The sequence below is a fragment of the Hemitrygon akajei genome, chromosome 3, assembly GCF_048418815.1.
Source record: "Hemitrygon akajei chromosome 3, sHemAka1.3, whole genome shotgun sequence".
In the NCBI taxonomy this organism is placed as follows: domain Eukaryota; kingdom Metazoa; phylum Chordata; class Chondrichthyes; order Myliobatiformes; family Dasyatidae; genus Hemitrygon; species Hemitrygon akajei.
This window is the reverse complement of record NC_133126.1, coordinates 86440909-86465024: the sequence shown is the minus strand read 5'-3', so window position 1 is coordinate 86465024 and position 24116 is coordinate 86440909. Positions and strand designations below refer to the sequence as shown.

Genomic DNA, 24116 nt, shown 5'->3' with positions numbered 1-24116 from the left:
CTGTGATTAGGCTAGGGTTGAATTGGGGGATTTCTGGGCAGCGCAGCTCGAAGGGCAGGAAGGGCCTATTCCACGCTAGCTCAGTAGATAAATAATCCAAGCCTGGCGCTTTAAGTCCTCATACAGTACGTGCATGTTCTGCCTTGCTTAACAACCAGCCACGATTAGCATTGGAAACCGGAGAGCTGGATGCCCAGGAAGTGAGCTCATCCATCTGTCTGTGTGGGGAAACGGGAACCCAGCCTCTGGGCAAACAATGTGCACGATGAGGCCAGTGTCTGCTGTCTTGCTGTTCATAGCCGATACTGTACGTGTACGAACGCACGGGAACTCCTAGTGGGTAATGTGGTGTTAAGGTATTTTTGCAGAAGGATTGGATAGGCCGAGACTATATTCCCTGGAGTAAAGGAGACTGAGGGACCATCTTAGAGGTTTACAAGTTCATGAGGGCTACTGTATAAGGTAGTAGTCCTTTCCCTTGAGTAGAAAATGAGTCTATGTATGTACTTTGATAATAAGTTTTCTTTGACTTTTAAAAACTAGAGGGTATAGGTCTAAGGTGAGACGAATAAGATTTTAAAGAGGATCTGAGGAGCAAGTTTTCCATACAGAGGATGGCGGATATATGGAATGAGCTGTCAGACGCAGGCACAATTATGTTCGAGAGACATTTGGATGTGCACGTGGATAGGAAAGGTTCAGAGATTTGGGTTAAATGCAGGAAAATTAGCGCAGATGAGCATCTTGGTGGGCACGGATGAGATGGCCTGAAAGGCCTGATTTCATTCTCTGTAACTGCAGGAATCTATAAACCTTCTTGGATTGTCAGGGAAGTTCAGACTATCAAAGAATATCAGCATGTTGAAGAAAGCTTTCCAAGATTTGTCGAAATGTAGAAATTTCCCAAAATGGGCCAAAGGGTGATTATCTGGAGAAATGGCTGATTATTCTTCCTAGAGCAAAAACAAATGTTGACAGTAGATTCAGGAGGGGTTTGAGATCGGAGAGTGCTTCTGCTGACAGATAGGATATCAAATGGGAACATTGTCCCATGATTCTCAAAATAAACCAATCTGGATCAACACACAAAATGCTGGAAGAATTCTGCAGATCAAATAGCATGTATGGAGGGAAATAAACAGTTGATGTTTTGAGCCAATGCCCTTTCTGAATTTACCCCAATGCCTCTGTGTCTTCAAGAGCCCAAAGACTGCCCTTAGACCGAATCCGAGAGTGTGTAGACATTGCATCTGTGCTGACAGCACATTACATTCCCACTGCTGCCTTAAACACCTTTTTTCCCTTTTTCTCCACCTCCTGCTCTGTTCTACTCTCATTCTCTCACTTTCACTTTTTTTCCCCATTCAGGTGTTCATTGAAGGTGTCAGAGATGGACCAGGTAAATTTAAGGGCAGAAGTTGGAGGTAAAGTTAATAAAATTGATGAGCTCAACATGGGTGCAGAAAGCAACTGTGTCTTTCCAGGGTAAATGTCCCCAGCACTGAAGTCCTAATTAACCCAGATGTGTGCATGAGACAGGCCACAATGACTCTCTGCCTCATAGATACAGCATGGAAACAGATCGAATTCTGTCGAGGCTTGTCCCATTTGCCCATGTTTAGCTCGTATCTCTCTGAACTTCTCCAATTCACGTGCCTGCCTCAACAACTTCTTCTAGCAGCTCATTCCTATATTGGATCCCTAAAGCTGACACTTTATTCTGAGTTCTGTCGTGCGAAGAGGTTATGTAGTGGACAGAAGAAAAGATTCAAGATGTACTCAAAGAGTTATTGATGAGGTACAAACCCCCCCCCTCCCCCGGCCAACTCTTTAGAGCCTCTGGACCTTGGTCACTCATGGGGATAGTATGGAGGAGCATCTGTTCATGTATTTGGTGCACACAGGTGCTGTGTAATGAGTGGACCATCCATCTGTCATTTTGGGTACTTCCTTCCCCATCTGCTCCTCTGCTGGCCCCATCAGCCTCCTGAGAACCCACAGAACAGAAATGGAAGCAAGTTATCCACTATCATTCGATAAGAACGATAGAACAAAATGGGTGGTGTGCTTGCATGATAATCTAAAGAGTATTAAATAAAGTCACAAATATTCTTCTTGTCCATTTTTGGTTGTTATCTCATCAATATTCACTCTACAATGCAGAGTTTTTAAAAAAAAAGTTCTGCTTTTTTCACACTCCCAAATAGCAGCTCGTGGTTCTTTACGCTTCATTGTCTAGACGCATTTTTATAACTTCACCCTTAACCACAGCTACCTCCTCTTTCTCTGAGACGAGTGTTAGCTGAACTTTCATGGGCAGTGTGTGGGTGCAGCATCTCGGCTCTATGTTCTACTACACAACACACTGGGGCTAATTAACCCTGCATGCCTTTAGAATCCAAGGGAAGCCCGTGTGGTGGCAGGACGAACGTGCAAACTCCGCACAGCGATCAAGAGTGAGCCGGGGTCGTTGGTGCTGTGAGGAGCTCGCTCTACCGACTGTGCTCTCTTTAAATGCGCGAGGGCCTGTTTTCCAGTCCCTTTTCAACCTGGGGCTTTGTCTTTCTCCCTTCCTTCCTTTAGAACAAACTAGGTTCACTAGAAAACATACGGCAGAGTAACACATGTGAAATATAAAATCCACATTACAGTACTGTGCTGGAGTCTCAGAAACCCTAGCTGTCTATACATACATATGTATACGTGTGTGTGTGTGTATATCATATCTAAGACTTTTGCACAATACTGTAGTAATTTTCTGTATTGCACTGAACTGCACCATTGCCATTCACCACCCCCCCCCCCCCCCCAGATCCTTGTCACTCCTTCTCTGTCACGTATTCCACACCCCTCCCATGTTGACAAGTATGGTGTTGTGCAAAGGTCTTGGGCACCTTGGCTATATATATGTACCAAAGCCTTTTTGCACAGTACTCTATCTGAGTAACGCCCACTAGAAGTGTTCTGCTGGGCACCAGAAGCTGGCTGATACGGGAGCTTTACTTCAATTGCCAGTGTAGTTCTTGGGCAGAGCACGGAGCAGGGAAGGACACCAAGGGCAGAGGTGTATTTCGTGTCCTTGTGACATTCTCTTGATTAGCTGGTGAAGAGATGACAATTGATCAAGAGGAGAACGACACTGGACTTGTCAACAACAGCCTTCCTGAACCTCCCCCCACCCCCCGAACCTCCCCCCACCCCCCAACAACAAAAGGGGAGAGGTAGCAATAAAATATGTATATCTTGTCTATCAATCATTAAGCTCTCTTGGAGGTACAAAGAACACATTGTAGCTCTATAAAACCTCACCCCACCTGCTGACTCCACCCTCTGGATCAGAGTCACATTAAAGGGGCCAAGTCTTCAGCAGAGAAAGGGCACTGCAAAGGTGTGTGGTTCATGACATAAACATACTGGGTTCTGTGGTCAGGACTGCATTGGGGCATACTGGTTAGCACAACGCTTTACAGTACCAGTGTCCCGCGTTCAATTCCCGCAAGGAGCTTGTACATTCTCCTCGTGACCGCATGGGTTTTCTCCAGGTGCCCTGGTTTCCTCCCACAGTCCAAAGACGTGCAGGTTACTAGGTTAATTGGTCAAATTGTCCTGTCTGTGATTAGGCTAGGATTAAATTGGGGGTTTGCTGGGTGACGTGGCTCGAAGGGCCCATTCTACACTGTATCTTAACTAAACAAAAATTAAAAATAAATTTCAAAAAATCACTCCTGTTCCTTCATGGTTTGCATCACCCTGTGAAGTGGGCCTTTTAAAAAAAAATATATATAAAGAAGGGCCCAGAGTAAAGTGGGATACAGAGTGTATCTGAAGTGAAGTGTTCTGAGAATTCTCCCAGTATTGAGCAGCTTTGTCTTAAAGCCACAGCACTTAATTAATCATTGGAAATTTGCGAGAAGGAGATGGCAATATATTGCCTTTCCCAGCATTACATAAGCAAATGCAGCAAGTTCATTTCCTAAAAATAAATCTTCAGGAAAAGGTGTACTGATATAACCCATTCACTACCTCTGCACACTGTGTGGTACTTTACAGCAAAGTAGTTTTGAAGTGTCAGTCACTGTTTAATATTAAGTAATGGCACTGTATGATCCCACACAACCTGGTCCACACCAGATATTCCATTTTTGTGATGAAGATCAAGGGCCAAATGGTAACCAGGGCACTAAGAGGTGCTTCTCTGCTCTTTGACACAGTGCTGTGGAGTCATTGATTTGCATCTTTAAGGAAGGCCGGTTACCGTGACGGGGCAGCAGTAAATATTACCAGGCTAGTAATCCGTATGAGTTCAAAGCTCACACTGGCAGTTGTAGAGTTTAAATTAATTAAAATAAAATTATAGTCATTAACAATGACTACATCATATAAACCTGTTTATGCTGTTTTGGGGGTATCAATTTCCCAGTCTGATTCAACACGGCCTAGAATTGATTCTGCACCCAATAATGGGGATGACTGCAGCAAGTGAGCTAATCAGTAGGAAGGCATTTAGGGAAGGGTAATAAATGTTGGCCTTGCCACTGATGCCAAGGTCCCAAATTTAGAGGTTCCTTATATAAAAACAGAATATATTGAACACGTACCAGACCTCGTTGAGGGATCAGAGGTGGATAAGGTGAGCAATTTCTCTGAGAATCTATCCTGGGCCCAACATATCGATGCAATTACAAAGAAACCACGACAATGGCTGTATTTCATTAGGAGTTTGAGGAAATTTGGTAGTCACGAAAGGCAACTGCAGACTTTTATAGATGCTCTGTTTGAGAGCATTCTAACCGGCTGCATCACTGTTTGATATGGTGGGGGGGGCACTGCACATGACCAAAATAAGCTGCAGAAAGTTGTGAGCTCAGTCAGCTCCATCATGAGCACTAGCCTCCAGGATGTCTTCAAGGAGTGATACCTCAAGAAGGCAGTATCCATCATAAAGGACACCCAACACCCAGGACATGCCCTTTTCTCATTGCTACCATCAGGGAGGGGATACAGGAGCCTGAAGGCACCCACTCAATAATTCAGGAATAGCTTCTTCTCCTCCGCCACCAGATTTCTGAATGGACGTTGAACTGTAAACACTACCTCACTCTTCTTCCTCTTTGTGCACTATTTATTTAATTGAACTTATAAAAATGTATGTACTTTAATTTTCAGTTTTTACTATTTATTGCAATGTCCTGCTGCCGCATAACACCAAATTTCACAGCATACGCTAGTGAATTGAACCTGATTCTGAAATGCACACTAAGTCGGGCAGCATCTGTGAAGAGAGAGAGAGAGAGATATGATTCTGTGCAAGAGATCTCACTCTTGCACTTCTAACATGTGCCTTTTTCTTCTAAAATGCATACTACATTTTTAACTATACTTGCGGTATATTTGTTTTAAGATGAGCTAATGTGAGGAAAAACAAACTTAAAAATATAAGCTGGCCAGCGGTCCAGTGGTATCTGCAGCAGACTTTGAGGTGAGTGGTCCTGAGTTCAAATCCGGCCGGCTCCCTGCACGGTTTCCATCCATGCTGCGTTAGGCGTTGAGCTAGCAACTCGACCTTTGGGGGGGGGTTGGTGAGAGAAACAGACGTGTTAAAGAAGCGGCAAAGTTGCCACCTGATGCATTGCAAGCGTGAAGAGGAACAACAAAAAATAATTTATGGACATTTTTTTACAACACAAGTTATTTTTCTTAGTTCATTGAAAGCCATGTGTGTTGCAGAATTTCACCCTTTAAATGCTGAAATTTGATGCATTAGGTAAGTTTTTATTTTATCTATTCTATACATGCTTCATTTTATTATCAGTTTTATTATAAATGTCTCGAGCAAAAGACAATGCAGTGCTGCCTCACTGTTTGTCAAAGCCTCTGATAATGCAGAATGACCACTGCCTTCTCTGGCCCTGCCCCAAGCCGACAAAGCACACACTGCACATCAGTGGGCCCCAGCTGGTCGATTCAGCTGCCGTCAGGGCCTCTGCTTTCAGGGAGTGCCCGTCTGCCACCAGACAGATGGTGGGTGGATGCTATACAGAGCTAGGTTACAAGCCTGGCTTCAGAACCTGCTGCTGCTTTCTTCTTTTCTGACTGTCGTCATAAGGGGTGTGGGAGTTGGCAACAGTCAGGAAGGAGGGCTTGTGTATCTTGGTCCTACAGCAGCTGCCTGCAGGATGTGGCTTTTTCCAGCCAGAAGCTATTGTCGGCAGGCTTTTGCCATTTGACGCAAATGAAAGTGACAAGACACAAAAGATTGCTGCTCTGTCCTAAACCTTGATCAAGATAGTATGGCTTCACCCCTCCCCTCATGGCATCACCTTGCTCTTAAGGAACCACACGGTGCAGGTTTGAGATAACTAATCTGTTCATCTTTAATCTTTGGCAGATACAATCTGCAGTGACTGGGCCTGAGGTTTTCAGTAAATAACATACGAGAAAATTCTCTCGTACTATTTTTTTTTAAAGTCAGTTTTCAATAATAATTGATACTTTGCTTTCCTCTCAAGTTCAAGTTTAATTGTCATTCAACCATACATAAATACCCATGACTACAACTAAATGAAACAGCGTTACTCATTCTTGTTTCTTTAAGACAGGAATGTTGCAGTGAGTGTACCCGTTAGTGTACAAGGGCCTGTGTTAGATGTATTGGAGTGAGAGACTTTGTGGTGTGTAGGGAGCTTTAAAGAAAGGGCTTCCATTTCTGTAGAGTCTTTAGGTGGGCTGAAACACTTCACAACCAGTGAAAGTACCGAAATAGGGCAGCTTTTGGATGTGTAGGACAGGGAAAGGGAGCGGCTAATCTCCATTCTGCCAGCGGGTAGCACTGGAGCAACGGGAAGGCGCAGCTTGTTGATCTGCCTCTGGTGACCTGGGTTCGATCCCGACCTCCGGTGCTGTCTGTGTGTTTGCACATTTTCCCTGTGGATTTCCCTAGTGCATTTCAATTTCCTCCCATGTCCCAGTTGGAGGGTTAATTGCCCCTGGTGAGCAGTAGAATCTGACGGGGAGCTGATGTGGATTTGGGGACTATAATGGAATTTGTGAAGGGTTTGGATTAAATCGGGTGCTTGATGGTCATCATGGACTGAAAGGCTTGCCCTTATGCTGTGTAACTCCAACTCAATGACATATTCTCTCTGAAAGTGGTACTGAGTCAGAGTCACACTCACAAGGGGGAGTTAGATTCAAGATGCACTTCAACTGAAAGACCTATTATTTGCTGCATGGTCAAAGCTGCGGCCTTTTTTTGGGGGATAAATTGTTGAGCAGACATGCTTCTGAGTGAATGCGAAAGATCTCACATCACTATTTAAAGGAAGTACAGGAGAGAGAACTTGCCAGTGTTTATCTCTTAATCAGCCTTCCCAAAGCAGTTTTATCAAACGTCTGAGAACAACTTGACTGCCGTGCCTTCCTCCTTTCCTTTTTAAATTTGTCACTGCGACACTTCTGCAGCTGCATTTAGGATCTTTGAAAGAAGCATGTGAACTAGCTGTGTAAATACAACTTTATCCTTTCACAGCATGCTGCCAGAAACAGCAGCCTGATAGTGACAGATTGATCTTTCTCGGTAATGTCGCGGGGGATCAATAGCAAAATAAAAGCTGGCGATGCTCAATAGGTGAGGCTGCGTGAGTGGCAAGAGAAACAGACCCTTCGTCAGAACTCAACATCAACACTCTCTCTGTTCCCGCAGATGCAGCCTCGCTTGCTATTTTGAATATTTTCAGTTTTTATATTTCCAGCCTCTGCTGTGTTTTTAAATCTTCCTGCAAGGATTAATATTGCCCAGGACAGTCTGCTCTTTTTGAAACAGTGCTGTTGTGTCCTCATTCATTCGAGAGAGCCGACGGTACTCGGTTTAAAGTCTCTTCCATAACGCAGTAGCTCTGGCAGTTCAGCGCTCCCCCGGCACTGTACACTGGGGTAATCAGCCAGGATTTTGTGTGCAAGTTTCTGGAGCGAGGCTTTCAACCCCTGAGCTTCTGGCGTAAAACTGACTGAGCTGTGAGCGGTGACCGCATTTTATTTTAAATTGATTGCAACTTAATAATTAATTGACAGGCTGCAATTGGGTGTAGCCCTGCTCTAGCTCAGTGGCTGTTATTTGATAATGGTTGCACTCATCAGTCTGCTTCTAGTATGTGTAGCAATCCTTCACAGTGAAATTTTGGAACTTGTTTTTGTTCACTTTGACTGTTTTTCCCCATAAATTTTCACTGTCTTACTACTGCAAACCTGTACATGGAACACTACAGCACAGGAAAGGGCCCTTCAGCCCATTGGGTCTGTGCTGAACCGGATGCCACATTAAATAAATCTCTCTTGTCTGTACATGATCCATATCCCTCCATTCCCTGGATATTCATGTTAAGCTTCTTAACACCTTTTGTATCTGCTTCCACTAATACCCTTGGTAGAGTGTTCCAGTCACCTACCATTCTATGTGTAGGAATAAAATAATAACGATAATTGTTGTTATTGAGATACAGCATGGAACAGGCCCTTCTGGGCCTTCGAGCCGTACCACCCAGAAATCCCCCGATTTTAATCCTAGTTTAAATTACCGGACAATTTTACAATGATTAATTAACCTACCAACTGGTACGTCTTTGTACTGTGGGAGGAAACTGGAGCATGCAGAGGAAAACCACACAGACACGGGGAGAACGTACAAGCTCCTTACAGGCAGCGGCAGGAATTGAACCCCGGGCGCTGGAACTGTAAAGCATTGTTTCAGCCATTACACTACCTCCTTTAGAATTCTGCTTTCTCACCTTAAGTACTTCTTTCAGATTTCTTCTCAGCTTCTGACCTTAGAGCAGGGGTTCCCAACCCTTTTATGCCATTAAGTAAGGGGTCTGTGGACCCTAGGTTGGGAATCCTTGCTCCAGGGAAAACAATCCAAATTTGTCCAACCTCTCCCTTTACTTCATAATCTCTAATCTAGGTAATGTGCACAAAATGCTGGATGAACTCATCAGGTCAGGCAACATCTATGGAAATGAGTGAACAGTTGACGCTTTGGTGGCCTGAAACACAGACTATTCATTCATTTCCAATGTTTCAAGCCACCAAAGCGTCAACTGTTCACTCATTTCCCCTGACCTGCTGAGTTCCTCCAACACGTTGTGTGTGTGTGTGTGTGTGTGTGTGTGTGTGTGTGTGTGTGTGTGTGTGTGTGTGTGTGTGTGTGTGTGTGTGTGTGTGTGTGTGTGTGTGTGTGTGTGTGTGTGTGTGTGTGTGTGTGTGTGTGTGTGTGTGTGTTGCGCTTTGGATTTGCAACCGCAGAATTTCTCCTGTTTATTAGTCTCCTGGTAAACCTCTCCCAAGCCTCCCCAGCCTTCCCTGAATGAGGTGACAGAACTGCACTTCTTATTTCAGCCTAACCGAAGTTGTATATCGTGTATGTAAATGCTGGCACACAGTGAGGATCCCTCTGCCTGCAGGCCATCCACACTCGGCAGGGAGGGAATGCAAAGGTGTGAGGGTTAGGGGACGATGAGACCGCTTAGTTGAGATTTTGTCTTTCATTCCAATGGTTGTTTAATGTTTCAACTCTCAGGTGTTTGATAGCCTCTCAGGATGGAGAATTATAATTGTTTCGATGGAGCAGGCAGGACAACTTGTGTCTAGCATTTATGTTTGCTTTTTGAGTCTAAACATCGTAAGCAAGGCGAGCTTTTATTCCCTACTCCTAATTGCCCTGGAGAAAGAAGGAACAATGAAGGAAAGGCAGTTTATTTGCAAGTGAGGGCAGCAGTCAGCCAGCAGGGTAATGTGTTTTTGTACTTCTGCTGTACCACCCCCACCCCATCATTCTTGCTGCCAGAGGTTTGGGGTTTGGGAGGGTCTGTCAAAGTTACACAGTGCATTTTGAGTCTGGTACACACTATGGGCCAGTGATGGAGGAAACAGATGTTTCATATGCTGTCTTTTTGGCTTTCATGTTGGCTTTGAGTTGTCTTGTTAGCCATGGCTGTGTCATCTTACCTTTAGAATGCTTCTTCCTCTCTGAGATGTGTATATCCTGCACCTTCTGAATTGCTTCCAGAAATTCTAGCCATTGGTGCTCTACTGTTATCCCTGCTCCTCTTTTCCAGTCAATTTTGGCCAGCTCCTCCCTCGTGCTTCTGTAATTCCCTTTACTCTACTGTAGTACTGATACACATGACTTTAGCTGCTGCTTCTCAAATTTCAGGGTGAATTTGATTACATTATGATGATTTTCCCATAAAGGTTCTTTTACCTTAAGCTCTCTTCCAGTTCATTGCAAAATATCAAATCCAGAATAGCTGATCCCTTGGTGGGCTCAACTATGAGTCCCTCTAAAAAGCCATCTCAGAGGCACTCTAGGAATACCCTATCCTGGAATTCAGCAACAAAATAATTTTTCCAATCTACCTGAATATTGAAATCCCCTATGACTACTGTAAATTGCCCTTTTGGTGTGCATTTTCTATCTCCCATTGTAATTTATAGACAACATTCTTACCACTGTTTGGGGGTCTGTACACAACTCCCATCAGGGTCTTCTTTACCCTTCCAGTTCCTTAGCTCTATCCACAATGATTCAACACCTTCTGACCCTATGTCGCCTCTTTCTAGTGATTTAATTTAATTTTTTACCAACAGAGCAATGCCACCCCCTCTGCCGTCCTACCTATCCTTTCGAGGCAATGTGTACGCTCGGATGTTAAGCTCCCAGCTGTAATCCTTCAGCCATGCCAATCTGCAACTGCGTTACAGGTTCATCTACCTTATTCCGTATACGGCACACATTGAGATACAACACCTTCAGTCCTGTATTCACCCTTTTCGATTTTTGTCTGCCTTTTAAACCCCACTGTGCAGCATTACACAACTTTCCAGCTAGGATATTGTCCCCTTCCAGCTGAGGTGCAAATCATCCTGTCTGTACAGCTTCTACCTTCCCTGGAAGAGAGCCCGATGATCCAAAAATCTTATGTCCTCCCTCTTACACTAACTGCTTAGTCACGTATGAAACTGTATAATTTTCCTAGTTCTGGCCCCACTGGCATGTGGCACAGTTTGCAGTCCTGAGGTCACAACTCTGGAGGTCCTCCCCTTTAACTTGGCATCTAACTCCCTGAACTCCCTGTGCAGAACTTCATCACTCATCCTACCCATGTCATTGGTACCTATGTGGACCATGACTTCTGGCTGTTCTCTCTCCCACCTAACGGTGAGGGCTAGATCTCACTAATGCTGAGGAAACATACCATCCAGGAGTCTCTTTCTTGCCCACAGAACATCCTGTCCATTCCCTTAGCACTCGAATCCCCTATCACCACAGTGTACCCTTCTGCACCCCTTCCTTCCTGAGTTGCATCCAAACTCATTGGTGGCAGAGGTGACAGGTTTGTGAGGCAAAGCTGAAATAAGAAGTCTCAGCTAGTAACTACAGTGCTCTTGACAGGCCTGCACACACTGCATCCACTGTGGGAAACGGTGGGGGAATGAATGTTTAGGGTGATGGCTGAGGTACCGATCCAAAGGGTACTTTGTCCTGGATGGCATTGGCTTCCCGAGAAGGGCAGGCGAAGTAGGTGAATGGGAACACCATCATCTGCAGCTTCTTCTCCAAGTCAAGCATGACATCATTATTTCTTTGTTACTGGGCCAAAGGTCTGGAAATTCCAGCTTAACAACACATGACTGGAGTTGATGGGGTGCAGTATTCCGAAGAATGATTTCTGACTCAAGTTTCAAATTTTTGTTTTATTGTTCATCCTGTTCTACTCTCTTCCAAAGCCCTGATTTTCAGGATTAGCTTTCTTAATCCTTAATTTATCCACTTCTTTCCTTAATGAAACAGCAGAGAAGAGCTTGAATTTCTATTTGTGCTTCAAGAAATCCCAAACACTCTGTGATCAATCCACCAGTGAGTGGTGGTCACGTGTGTCGGGTGGGAAACACAGCAGGTCTGTGCCTTCTCCAAGCTGACACAAGAAAACTATGGTCAGGTCATCTATTTTGAGTGATGTCGATTGAGGTAGAAAGTTTGGGCAAGATACAAGGAATCATGCTTTGAAATGGTGCCATGGATTTCATTATTTTTGTACAGACAGATGAAGTCACCATTCAAAATCTTCACTTAAAGGCAATACCAATGATAGTGTGGCACTCCCTCAATACTGGAGCAGTGCCCTAATTTATTTGACAATCCTCTAAGATCGACTTCTGACTTGAGCTAGACTTCTGCTCAAATACCTCATGGCTCTGCTAATTGGTGAGCAACAGTGTGGTGGTGGGGTGGGGGGGGGGGGGGTGACAACTCTGATTTGCATGCTATCCACACAGATCATTTCACCACACCAATACAAGGTAGTTCAAGGGAAAAACAATAACAAAATGTAGAATAAAGTGATGATGCAGAGAAACTGCAGCGCATACTGACAGGAAGATATAAGACCACAACAAGGTAGATTTTGAGGTTCAGAGACCATCTTGTCTTTGAAGAGGTCCATGCTAGAGTCTGATCGCCATGGGATGCAATCTGTCCTTGAGCCTGCTGATGTATACTTTCAGGCTTTTTTTATCTTCTGCCTGTGCCCATTTAGTTTAATTGTACTCGTGTAATTTGTCTGACTACATTTTGATTAGAATTGCCGTTTATTGTACAGTTTGTTGCTCCATACTGTTACCTTGACGAGGCAGATTTGAGTGTCCAGCTGCTTTTCCTGGTTCATCGTCTCGCTGAGTATGTTGTGTTCACGTTAAACTTTGAGGTTGGGAGGGTGGGGTGCATTATTTCAGATCAGGGAAGGAGAAGGAGGGTCAAAGTGGCAGCCTAAGAGATTGTTGGCCCTCCTCTGGACCTTCCAAATAAAACCTGACTGCACGGACTTTGCAGTGGGGGTGGCAGCATTAAGATAAGGTTGAGGATTGGTGTGAGAGAGTCTCTTTCATTCGCGATTCACGCCCATTTCTTGCACAGCTCACTTATGTCCATGGGGAAACCTTCCAGTTCCCCTTTCCCTGAAGCCTTTTCTCCACAGGATTGTTGATTGGAGGCTTTGCCTTTTTGTCACCTATCTCATGGAGGAGAAGGAAAATGCGGGTGTGGTAGTGTAAGGGATCACATTCTCGGTGCAGTCCCGAGAAAGGTCTGACTGTGTTTACACAGTGCAGTAATCCAGCTATCTCAGCTGTGTCAATTCATAGGGTTAGGATCAATGATTCTGGGAGTGAAGAGGTACTGAGTTAATAACTGCTAACCTGCGATGCAGCAGTGCCTTGCTTTCTGTATTTCTCCTTCTGGTCTTCCCTTTGCTCCGCATTCTCCTGCACCTTTTCCCTTGAGTGTTTATTTCCAGTATCATATGAAGTTTGTCCTACCGTGTGCAAGCGTCTGTGCTGAAACCTGAGAACGTAATTGAGGCTGACTCGCCAGTGCTCTACATAAAGAAACGCTTTTGAGTCGAGGTGCTGCTCCTTGGATAAGGTGTTGAAACAAATCCTGTCGTGTCAGGTGTACTCGAGAGATTCCTGTGGCTGTACTTGAGTGGCCCTAACTAACATGATTAAAACAGTTTATCTGCTCATTTTCACATTGCTGCGTGTCTTGGTGCGAATAACCAACAAAATTGTCTCTAGAATTCTTATGGGGGTTTCTGAAACCTTGCTTTGTTCCTTTGTTGACTGTGTCTCTTAACATAAGTTAGCGTGAGAGTATCTTTGTCTTTCGTGTGTGTGTGTGTCTTATCCATATGTGTCTATTATTTTCTTGCCCATATCTTTGTTTAGGTTTGTGTTTCTATACCTGTGTCTCTTTCCTTCTGAGTGTGAATGCCTGTCTGTGTCTCTTATATCTTTTTTGTGTGTGTGTGTTAATGTTTCTTTCACCTTTGTGTGTCTAACTCTGTCCAGCTGGTGCATGTCTGTGTTTATTCCTTACCTGTATAAGTGTGTACATGTTTTTCGATCTCATTGAGATGCACATCCGTGCCTGCATGTCTCTAATCATGCATGCATGTATGTCTTCTCTTCTTATCTATCCCTGTCTCTGCTTGTTCTTCATCTGTGTGTGACCTTTTCTTATATCTACTGGCATCTATCTTAGGCTAACTTCAATTGTCATACTTGAGCAGGAATGTGGCATTTGTCCAGAGCACTTTCAGTGATGTTGTTTCCTGCTTTGGCAGTGACCTAGTTTGTGACCTTAAAAGGAAGAGCTTGTATTTTGCAGAAACTTTCCTGTCATGGAACATCCAGAAGCAGTTGATAGCTAACAAGATATTTTTGGAGTATAATTGTTGCTGTAATGAGGGGTCTGATGTTCAGAGATGTTTTCGTCCAAAGGATGGAGAATCTCTGGAATTCTCTACACTGTTAGTTTACATAATGTGTTGCTGATAATATTCTGGACACAGGTCAATAGATTTTCAGAAATGGTGTAGGAAAGTAGTACTGAGGTAGCAAAAAGGTCATAATCTTACTGAATAGCAGAGAAGGAATGAGGGGCGGATGGCCCGTTTCTCCTTCTGTTTGTTGTGTTATTGTAGAAGAGCGTTTTGGTCAATTTTGAGCTAAACTGGTCCTACAAGTGATGTGGTGACATTACCAAAAAGGTATACAAAATTGTGCCATATGATCTTCTATATAAATCCCCAAGAGCACAGGAATGGCAGTCTGGATACTCTAGTCTCTGGTGTTGGATTTCTTACCCGTGACCTTCTTCCTGATAGATGGGCAAGTCAGTAACTCAACCTCAGCTGTCCATTAACAAGCAGCATTCCTCGACGGTGTTCAGAGGTATTCAAGGGGCAAAGGGAGGCTGAAAGGGGTAACAGGAACTCGTACATTGAGTATCTTCGAGCAGGGAGAGAACTTGGAAGCACTGTTCATACGGAATGCATCCACCATAGTCACAGTTAGCATGTTTCAACTCTGTGTATATGCATGTGCTTGAATTTGTGGGTAGTGTATGCTTCCTCAACACCGGGGTGAAATTCAGTTGGAGAAACTTGCAGAAGGAGATTATTTGGCCCAGTTTAAGTGTAGAGCCATAGAAAAAGACAACGCAGAGACCAGTCCTTTGGCCCAATCTGCCCACGCCAACCAGGATACAGCCAGAAGACATGCCTATCTATACTAATCCCAATTGTCCACATTTTGCCTTTATCCCTCTACATTCCTTCCAAGTGCCTGTCCATATGCCTCTTAGACATTGCAGCTGTGTCTGGTTCAACCACCTCCTCTGGCAGTCATTCCAGACACTCACCACCTTTACCCCTCCGAACTGCCCTCTCACCTTAAACTTGTGCCCTCGAGTTCTAGGGCTTCCGCATCCCACTGTGTTGGGGAAGAATCCCATGATTTTCTATCCTATCAATGTCCCTGAATTTTATATAGGTCTATAAGGTCACCCCTTAAGCCTTCAGAGGTGAGAATAAATTCAGCCTGTCTGATCTAACCTTAGAACTTTTGCGCCCACATCTTGAGGGATCTGTTGCAACATCGTTTTGGCTATCTTTAGAATGGTGGCAGGTGTAGACTCCCACTCAGCACATCAGTGTGCAGGAGCTGGATTAACGTCAGCACGATGCCGTTATTGTGAGCTCAGAGGCTTTCCCGGCACATTAATTGTCTCATTGCTCAATTAGTAGCCTCATTCCCTCAAGACTGGTCTCTGCCCAGAGTACAGTGTCTGCTCAATTTGGGAAGATGGTGTGTTTTCACTAATCCCTGACAGGCGCCCGAAGAAGGCGCATGGCTGTTGCCATAGCAACCACTAGGTCATTTGCCAACAACGGCAGCAAGCTAGATGATACCCTTGCAGGATGTACTCTAACCACCGGACACCCCCGGTGTGATCCACATTGTACTGTTGTAAGCATAGCAGCCAATTGGTGCACAGTAAGATCACATTTGCGGACAATGCCACGTTGTCCTGATAATTTGTTGCACTGGGGGATGTCTAACATTTGGGTACAATTGTAGGGAAGATGATATTGTGGTTAAAGACAGCTGAGCAGCTGGGGAGGGGCTGAGGGAGGTGATGGTGGGGGAGGGGTTTCTCCGTGATCTTGATCCAGAGGGACTGAGAGTCATGGAGCTGAGGGGTGGTGGGGGGTGTTGAAGAAGCATAGGTGAGGCTCTGAGTCAGGACTCTAGAAGCCAGCTCCAACCTTCCCCAGCTCGTATATTAAAGAGCCGTCACAAACCACCCCATCCGTTTCCTGCATTCTCTGACCCGTGTTCTCTCTCTCTTCCCAGGCAACTGCCGACACCCATTTCAGCCGGAAAATGGGGGTTTTGCTTGCCACCCTTCGTCCTGCAACAACTTCGAGGCCAAAACGGTCATCGAATACTTCTGCCACGAGGGCTACACTCTGAAGGGAGACTACAAGTACCTGACCTGTGAGGGTGGAGACTGGGAGCCCGCCATGGAGGTCAGCTGCAGACTAAGTCAAGGTAAGTTTGGAGTAAATTTATATCATGTATGTCAGCATATAGAATCCTGACATTCATTTTCTTGTAGGCATACTCAATAAATCCATAATAGAATAATAACCATAACAAAATTGATGAAAGACCATACTTGGGTGTTCAACCAGTGTGCAAAAGACAACAAACTGAGCAAATAAAGAAAGAAAAATAAATAAACAAATATTGAGAACATGAGATGAAGAGTCCTTGAAAATGAGTCCATTGGTTGTGGGAACAGGTCAGTAGTAGGGCGAGTGAAGTTATCCCCTTTGTTTCAAGAGCCTAATGGTTGAGGGATATTAATTGCTCTTGAGCCTTGTGGTCTGAGGCTTGAAGCTCCTGTACCACCTGCCTGATGGCAGCTGCGAGAAGAGAGCATGTCCTGGGTGGTTGGGTTCTCTAGTGATGGATGCTGCTTTTCTGTGACAATGTTTCGTGTAGATGTGCTCACTGGTGGGGAGAACTTCACCTGTGATAGACTGGACTGTATCCAACTTTTTTTTTTGGTAGGATTTTCCATTCAAGGGCATTGGTGTTTCCATACCAGGCTGTGATGCAGCCAGTCAATATACTCAGTATATTGGGGCTCTGTCCACAACCTGGACAGAGTTCTGGAGTTATCAGGAGTTCAATCTCATGATAATCTGCTCTTTCCTGTGCTCAGTTTCCCATTTGTGATTTAAAAAGTCACTGACCTGGAAGGTAATCTTCTCCTCGGGGTGTACCCTGCCTCTCACTTCCCAGTTTCAAAGTTGAGACAGTAGGGAGAGTTCTTTCCTTTTCCATAATCACCTCAGGTTTTACAGACTCATGAGATCTTGTGTTGTAATCAATGCAGCACTCTCTCAATACTATGCTAGGATAACTAGCCTGAATAATGTGCTTTGGTGATTAAGAATACCTGCTGCTAAGGCAGAGAGTCCCTGCCCATATTTCATCTTGGTCATCTGCAACCTGATGGCATCGAAATAGATTTCTCCTACTTTAGATAAACACTCTCCCACCCCCCCATTTGTTTTCCTTCACTCCTTTGTCCCTCTCACCCCCTTTTATTTTGCCCTTCCTCTGGATCCCCAATTCCCTCCTTTTATTTCATTATCAACTGTCCTCTCGTATCAGATTCTTTCTTCTGCCTCTTCTCCCTCCCTCACCTATCTAACATCCCTCTCAGCTGGATTTCTCTATCACCTGGTAGCACCTTCCCCCCAACCTTTGGTTCTGACTTCTGCTTCCAGTCCTGATGAAGGGTCCAGGCTGAACAATTGACTCTTCATTTCCTTCCATAGATGCTACCTGACCTCCTGCATTCCTCCAGCATTTTGTGCATGTGTGTGCGATGCTCCAGACTTCCAGCATCTGCAGAATCTCTTGTGTCTGTTTTAAGAAAGAACAACATTTCTCTCATTGGATAGCCCCAGCATTCCAAACCCCATTATCTCCAGTCATAACCCAAACATTGCTGCTACAGAGAAACCATTACATTAGCAGTGAAACCTTACAGCATGTTACACTTATAACAAACCAGCTTCCCTACCATTGTATTAATCACTTAGAACATAGAACATAGAATAGTACAGCACATTACAGGCCCTTCGGCCCACAATGTTGTGCCGACCCTCAAACCCTGCCTTCCATATAACCCCCCACCTTAAATTCCTCCATATACCTGTCTAGTAGTCTCTTAAACTTCACTAGTGTATCTGCCTCCACCACTGACTCAGGCAGTGCATTCCACGCACCAACCACTCTCTGAGTGAGAAACCTTCCTCTAATATCCCCCTTGAACTTCCCTCCCCTTACCTTAAAGCCATGTCCTCTTGTACTGAGCAGTGGTGCCCTGGGGAAGAGGCGCTGGCTGCCCACTCTGTCTATTCCTCTAATACCTTGTACACCTCTATTATGTCTCCTCTCATCCTCCTTCTCTCCAAAGAGTAAAGCCCTAGCTCCCTTAATCTCTGATCATAATCCATACTCTCTAAACCAGGCAGCATCCTGGTAAATCTCCTCTGTACCCTTTCCAATGCTTCCACATCCTTCCTATAGTGAGACAACCAGAACTGGACACAGTACTCCAAGTGTGGCCTAACTAGAGTTTTATAGAGCTACATCATTACACTGCGTCTCTTAAACTCTATCCCTCGACTTATGAAAGCTAACACCCCATAAACTTTCTTAACTACCCTATCTACCTGTGAGGCAACTTTCGGGGATCTGTAGACGTGTACCCCCAGATCCCCCTGCTCCTCCACACTACCAAGTATCCTGCCATTTACTTTGTACTCTGCCTTGGAGTTTGTCCTTCCAAAGTGTACCACCTCACACTTTAGTTGAAATTAATTCAAAAAGACATGGAGATTTCATTAGACATGGGTGATTAATTGGAGATGAAAGACCATGTACTTTTACAACCATCATCAAAGCCCGATGATTTGGTGCAGATTACTGTTTAACCCTCTCTTGTTCATCTCCCGACCAAAGTCTGGGATGACAGTCCACTTGAGTAAGATTGGCAGCTGTGGGTTGCAATAGAGCTTGGTATTTTCTATAGCCTTCCATTCAGATCAGAATCAGATTTATTATCATGGATTACATAATGTCAGCCTTGATGTTTTTGCACCAGCAGTACCAGTGCAAAAACATTACTATACTAAACAGGTGGTGCAAAAGAAAACTGGAACAATGAGATAGTATTCAAAAGTTCATGGACCATTCAGAAATCTGCTGGCAGAGGGGGAGAAGCTATTTCTGAATTGTAGAGTGGAGGTTTCAGGCTTCTGTATCCCTTACGTGATGATATAGAGAAGTGGGAACAGCTAGAATGGTGAAGGCCCTTTGTGATTGATGCTGCTTGCTTGCGGCACTGCTTCTTGAAGATATCCATGATGGTGGGGAGGCTGAGTGCACAACCCTGTGCAGTGTAGTTTCCATACCAGGCTGTCATGCAACCAGTCAGCATGTTCTCCACCTATGTCTATAGAAATTTATAAGAATCTTCAGTGACATACCATATCTCCTCAAACACTTAACAAAGTGGAGCCACTGGCCTGCCTTCTGCACAATTGCATCAATGTATTGAGCCCAGGATAGTTCCTGTGAGTTGCTGATGCTCATTCATTCCCTATCTCCATTCTGACTTCTTTCAGACTTGTACACGGACAAAGCCCAAACGACTTGAGTCATGAGAGCACATTGAAATGATGCATCCTGGTGAAAATCTGTAAGGAAAGTTAAGATTGCAAGTGTAGCCTGGCATTGACACACCCAGATTTTGCTCTTTCAGTCATGGTGTGTGAACGAGTGACAGACCATTCAGCAGTCGAGCACAAGGCTTCATACTCCAAGTTGCTACAGCTTGCTCAGCCCTCACAGCACAACCTCCTATTCGGGGCTTTTAATAAGCCTCATCATCATTATGTGCTGTGTCATATGAAGTAGATGATTTCAGTGACCATGATTGTTCTTGGCAGAGTTTTCAACCAAAGTGTTTTTGGCATTGTCGCCTTCTGGGCGGGGTCTTTATAAGACGGGTTACCCCAGCCATTATCGATACTCTTTCGAGATTTTGTGCTTGCGTCAGTGGTCACGTAACCAGGACTACTTGTGATATGCTGCAACTGCTCGTATGACCATCCATCACCTGCTCCCATTGCTTCGTGTAACCCGATCAGGGGTGGGGTGGGGGCGGGGGCTAAGCAGGTGCTACACCTTGCCCAAGGGTCACCTGCAGGCTAGCGGAGAGAAAGAGCACCTCACACCTCCTTTCGTAAAGATGCATCTCCACCCCATAATAAGGTTATATGGTTTGAATTTGCTCGTATACTTAGTTTTAGGAAGTAAAGTCATTCACTCATTGTTTTGATAGAATGATTGTTGAACCTCAGACCTACTCCAGACAGGTCAGCTTTGTGCCTGTGTTGAAGCCCTGAACCCAGTTTGTGTCGTACATCCTTTATGTCATTTCAGTCTCTGTTGGTTCCTGCCATCACTTTTCCTAATTCTGACAAAATATCACTGACCTGGAATGTTAACTCTTGATTCTGTCTCCTCAAACGCTGCCTGAGCTGCCGAGCATTCCATACTTATTTCTACGTTTATTTTAGATTTCCAGCATCTGCAGTTTGTTTTGATTTTTGTTTTTCAGCTGATAAATATTACTGACAGCCTCCCTGCTGGCTGTGAGCAGCTGGAATTGTACTGTCTCATTCTTTCAGGCTGTGAATTGTTGTGGATGTTTCCTTTAACAAAGAGGGACATTTTCTCATAAAGCCATCAGCCATGAGAAGTTCTCATTCTGTCTCAGGTTTACTTCACGATAGATTGAATGCTGTTTCTCATTGTCGTGATGTTACAATAACTAATAAGATGCAGTTGGCTGGAAAGCACACACAAAAACAGAAAATACTGGGGATAAACAGGAGGTCAGGCAGCGTTTGTGAATAGAAAAGCAGAAATAATACTTCAGACTGACTATATTTATAGTTTCTTTTTTTTTAATATTCACTTTTGGAATCTGGAGTCGAATTTACTCGCTGTACCTCGTTGTCCTTGAGAACTTGGTGGAGAACCATTTTCTTGCTGGAGTGGGTGGGTGGTGAGGCAGAGATTCCCACATTTAAGAACATGGTCAGGCACTTGAGACTAACTGGGGGTAAGTGAGATTAGTGTGGGTAGATTGATGCTTGGTGCTGTTGGAGAGGGAGTTCAGAGTTTCGACCCAGTGACGATGAGGATGGTTGTACGGCTTGGAGAGGAATCTGCAGCGAGTCGTGTTCCCATACCCCTGCTGTCCTTATCCTTTTCAGCAGTAGCGATCACGGGTTTGGGGAGGACTGTGGGACTAGCTTGGGTGAGTAACGGCAGTGCGCTTTATAAATGATACACACAGTGCAAACACAAGAATACAAGTGGTGGAGGGAATGAATGTTGAAGGTATTGATAAGGTACCAGTCAAGCTGACTGCCTTGTCCAGGGTGATATTTTGGAGTTATATAACATAGCAACAGGCTCTATAGCTCTATATTCTCGCCGGCAAACATGTAACCATTCATACTAATCCCATTCACTTGCACTTAGTCCATAACTTTCTACATCATAGAGCTTACGTTCCTGACTAAATTCTTCTCAAATCTCTGCCTTACTCAGGCAGTGTTCCAGAATCCAGTTTCTCTCTGGGTGAAAGCTGGTCTCCTCAGGTCCCCTTCGCATATTTCACTCCCTTATGCTGGGCCTTTGGTTTGCCATTCCTTGGTGTCCTGCCTGCCTTTCTGAGTATCTCCAGCATTTTCTGTTTTCAGTTCAGAGGCCAAGCCTCCCTCCTGACCTTCAGTGCTGTCTGTGTGGAGTTGCACGGTCTCCCCCACACCCTCCATTTTTCTCCCACATCTCAGAGATGGGCAGCTTGGTAGGCTGAATGGCCCCTGTATTGCCTCAAGTGTGTAGATGAGTGGAGAAACTGGGGGCAATTGATGAGAATGAGGGGGGTATGGAATGCGATTAGTGTAAATGGATGATTGGTGGTCTCAGTGGGGTGAAGAACCTGTCTCTATAACTCTATGAAGCTAATGTTCAGGTTATACTCTACCTCCAGACCTACACAACATGCAAATTCATTGGCTCCAGATTGGCCTTGCCTCTATTTCTTGGCCATTGTTAGTGTGATCAGTCTATTAAATTGTGGGGGTGGGGTTTCTGCTCTGCCAAGAGTCTCTATCACTGACTTTATGCTGAATATTATAGTCACATGATAAGATGTTGACAAGGTGTTTAACCCACTCCATTCAGATAAAAAGACAGAGCCAAGTATTGGAGTGCCGACCCTCTCGATTGTGGCGTCTACTGCTAGTTCTGTTGCCCTGATCCTCCTCCTGGTCGTTTTATTTGTTTTGCTGCAACCAAAGCTGAAATCATTTCACCACAGCAGGTGAGTGAAGAGCAGGCTGGGGTGAGAGTACATTGGCTGGGCCTGGGATTGTGAGGGAGGGGGGTGGTGCCAGGATGGAGATGTGGGGAGCACGGGGCAAAGCAGGGTAGGGCGCTAATAAACCTAGGATATGGTGAGGAGGTTTTGCAGTGGGATATTAGTGGGCTGGGATTCAGTGCCCTTGGGGGTTCTGAGTGTTTGGATCTCCAGAAGGGACGATGAAACACTTTGGAAGGACGAGCTTGAAGGCAAATTGCAAGGTTAATGGTAGGATTCTCAGCAGTGTGGAGGAACAGAGGGATCTTGGGGTCCAAGTTCATCGATTCCTCAAAGGTGCTGTGCAAGTTAATAGAGTGGTTAAGAAGGCGCAGGTTGAATTGACCTTTGTTAGTTGGGGGATTGAGTGCAAGAGCTATGAGATAATGTTGCAGCTCTGTAAAACTCTGATTGGACCATACTTGGGATTATATTGCTCAGTTCTAGTGACCTCGTTCTATATGGGATAAGGAAGGTTTAGAGAGGGTGCAGAGGAGATTTATCAGTAGGCTGCCTGGATTAGAAAGCACATCTTGTGAAGGAAGACCAAGTGAGATGGTGATTTTCTCTTTGGAGCAAAGGAGGATGAGAGGTGATTTGAGGGGTGTGTGAGGCATTGACAGAGCGGACAGCCAGTGTCTTTCCCCAGAGCGTAAATGGTTAATATGAGAGGGCATGAGTTTAAGATGATTGGAAGAAAGTATAAGGATGATGTCAGAGGTAGGTTTCTTGTTTTTTACAGGGTGGTGAGTGTTTGGAATGCACTGCCAGGGGTGGTGGTAGAGGCAGATACATTAGGGACGCTTATGAGACTCGTAGGTAGGCACGTGGATGGATGAAAAATGGAAGGCTATGTGGGAGGGAAGGGTTAAAATGTCAACACAACATTGTGGGCTGAAGGGCCTGTACTGATTTATGTAATTGTGGATCAAGTTTCAACCTCCTAAGGTAGAGGTGACAATAATTAACCATGCTTTGTGTGTGCAGACGAGATCAGGGAGTGTCTGGGAACCAGGTGTCCGTCGTGGTGGATGGAGTCCCCGTCTCGCTGCCCTCCTACGAAGAAGCTGTCTACGGCAGCTCGGGCGCGGCCATTGCACCTTCTGGCTCCCGTGTCCAGATTGTCCTGGCGGAGGGCCCGACGGCAAGTGACCCGGAGCTGGGGGAAGCAGCCTCCAGCACCAACCCGTGTCCAGGCAACTCCGAGGAGAGCGAAGTGCAGGCTAGCACCAGCCGCTCAGAGACTGTGTTGATCCACCATCCCATCCCCACCCATTCAATCGCACCCCGCGGGTCTCCTCTGAGGCTATCGCAGTCTTCAGACACTTCAGAAGGCAGCGATGTTCAGAGTCTTCTGTCTCTCGCCTCACCCACAGGATCTGCTGATGGTAAGTTGCTCCTGGTTGTTTTCTCTCTAGCTCAGTGGAAGGTGATGACTAGGACTCCCCACGTGAGACGTAAAAGGGCTTGGTTCACATCTCAGTGTGCGCCTCAGGGCACCATCTAAGGAGCTACAAGTCTGATATGAAGCATACACATCCCTGCATTAGGAGAGGTGACTGCAAACTGAGCTTTCAGGGACTCTTGAAGGAAGGGAGAGATTTAGGGAGGGAATACTGGAGTTCCCGGCAATTGTAGGGGCTTAGATGTTGAAACTAATTGTAGAGAGTGTACAAGAGGCCAGGGCTGGTGGGTTGCT

General features: G+C 45.1%; 1 protein-coding gene across 1 annotated transcript in view; it reads left to right on the top strand.

Moving 5' to 3' along the window:
- LOC140725176 (sushi domain-containing protein 6-like) overlaps positions 1-24116 on the top strand; it is a 54083-nt gene that overhangs the window by 26060 nt on the left and 3907 nt on the right. The window contains exons 3-5 of the mRNA XM_073040277.1: positions 16249-16446; positions 22243-22381; positions 23405-23805. Of these exons, the coding sequence (XP_072896378.1) occupies positions 16249-16446; positions 22243-22381; positions 23405-23805 (738 nt within the window). The remainder of the gene's footprint in view (positions 1-16248; positions 16447-22242; positions 22382-23404; positions 23806-24116) is intronic.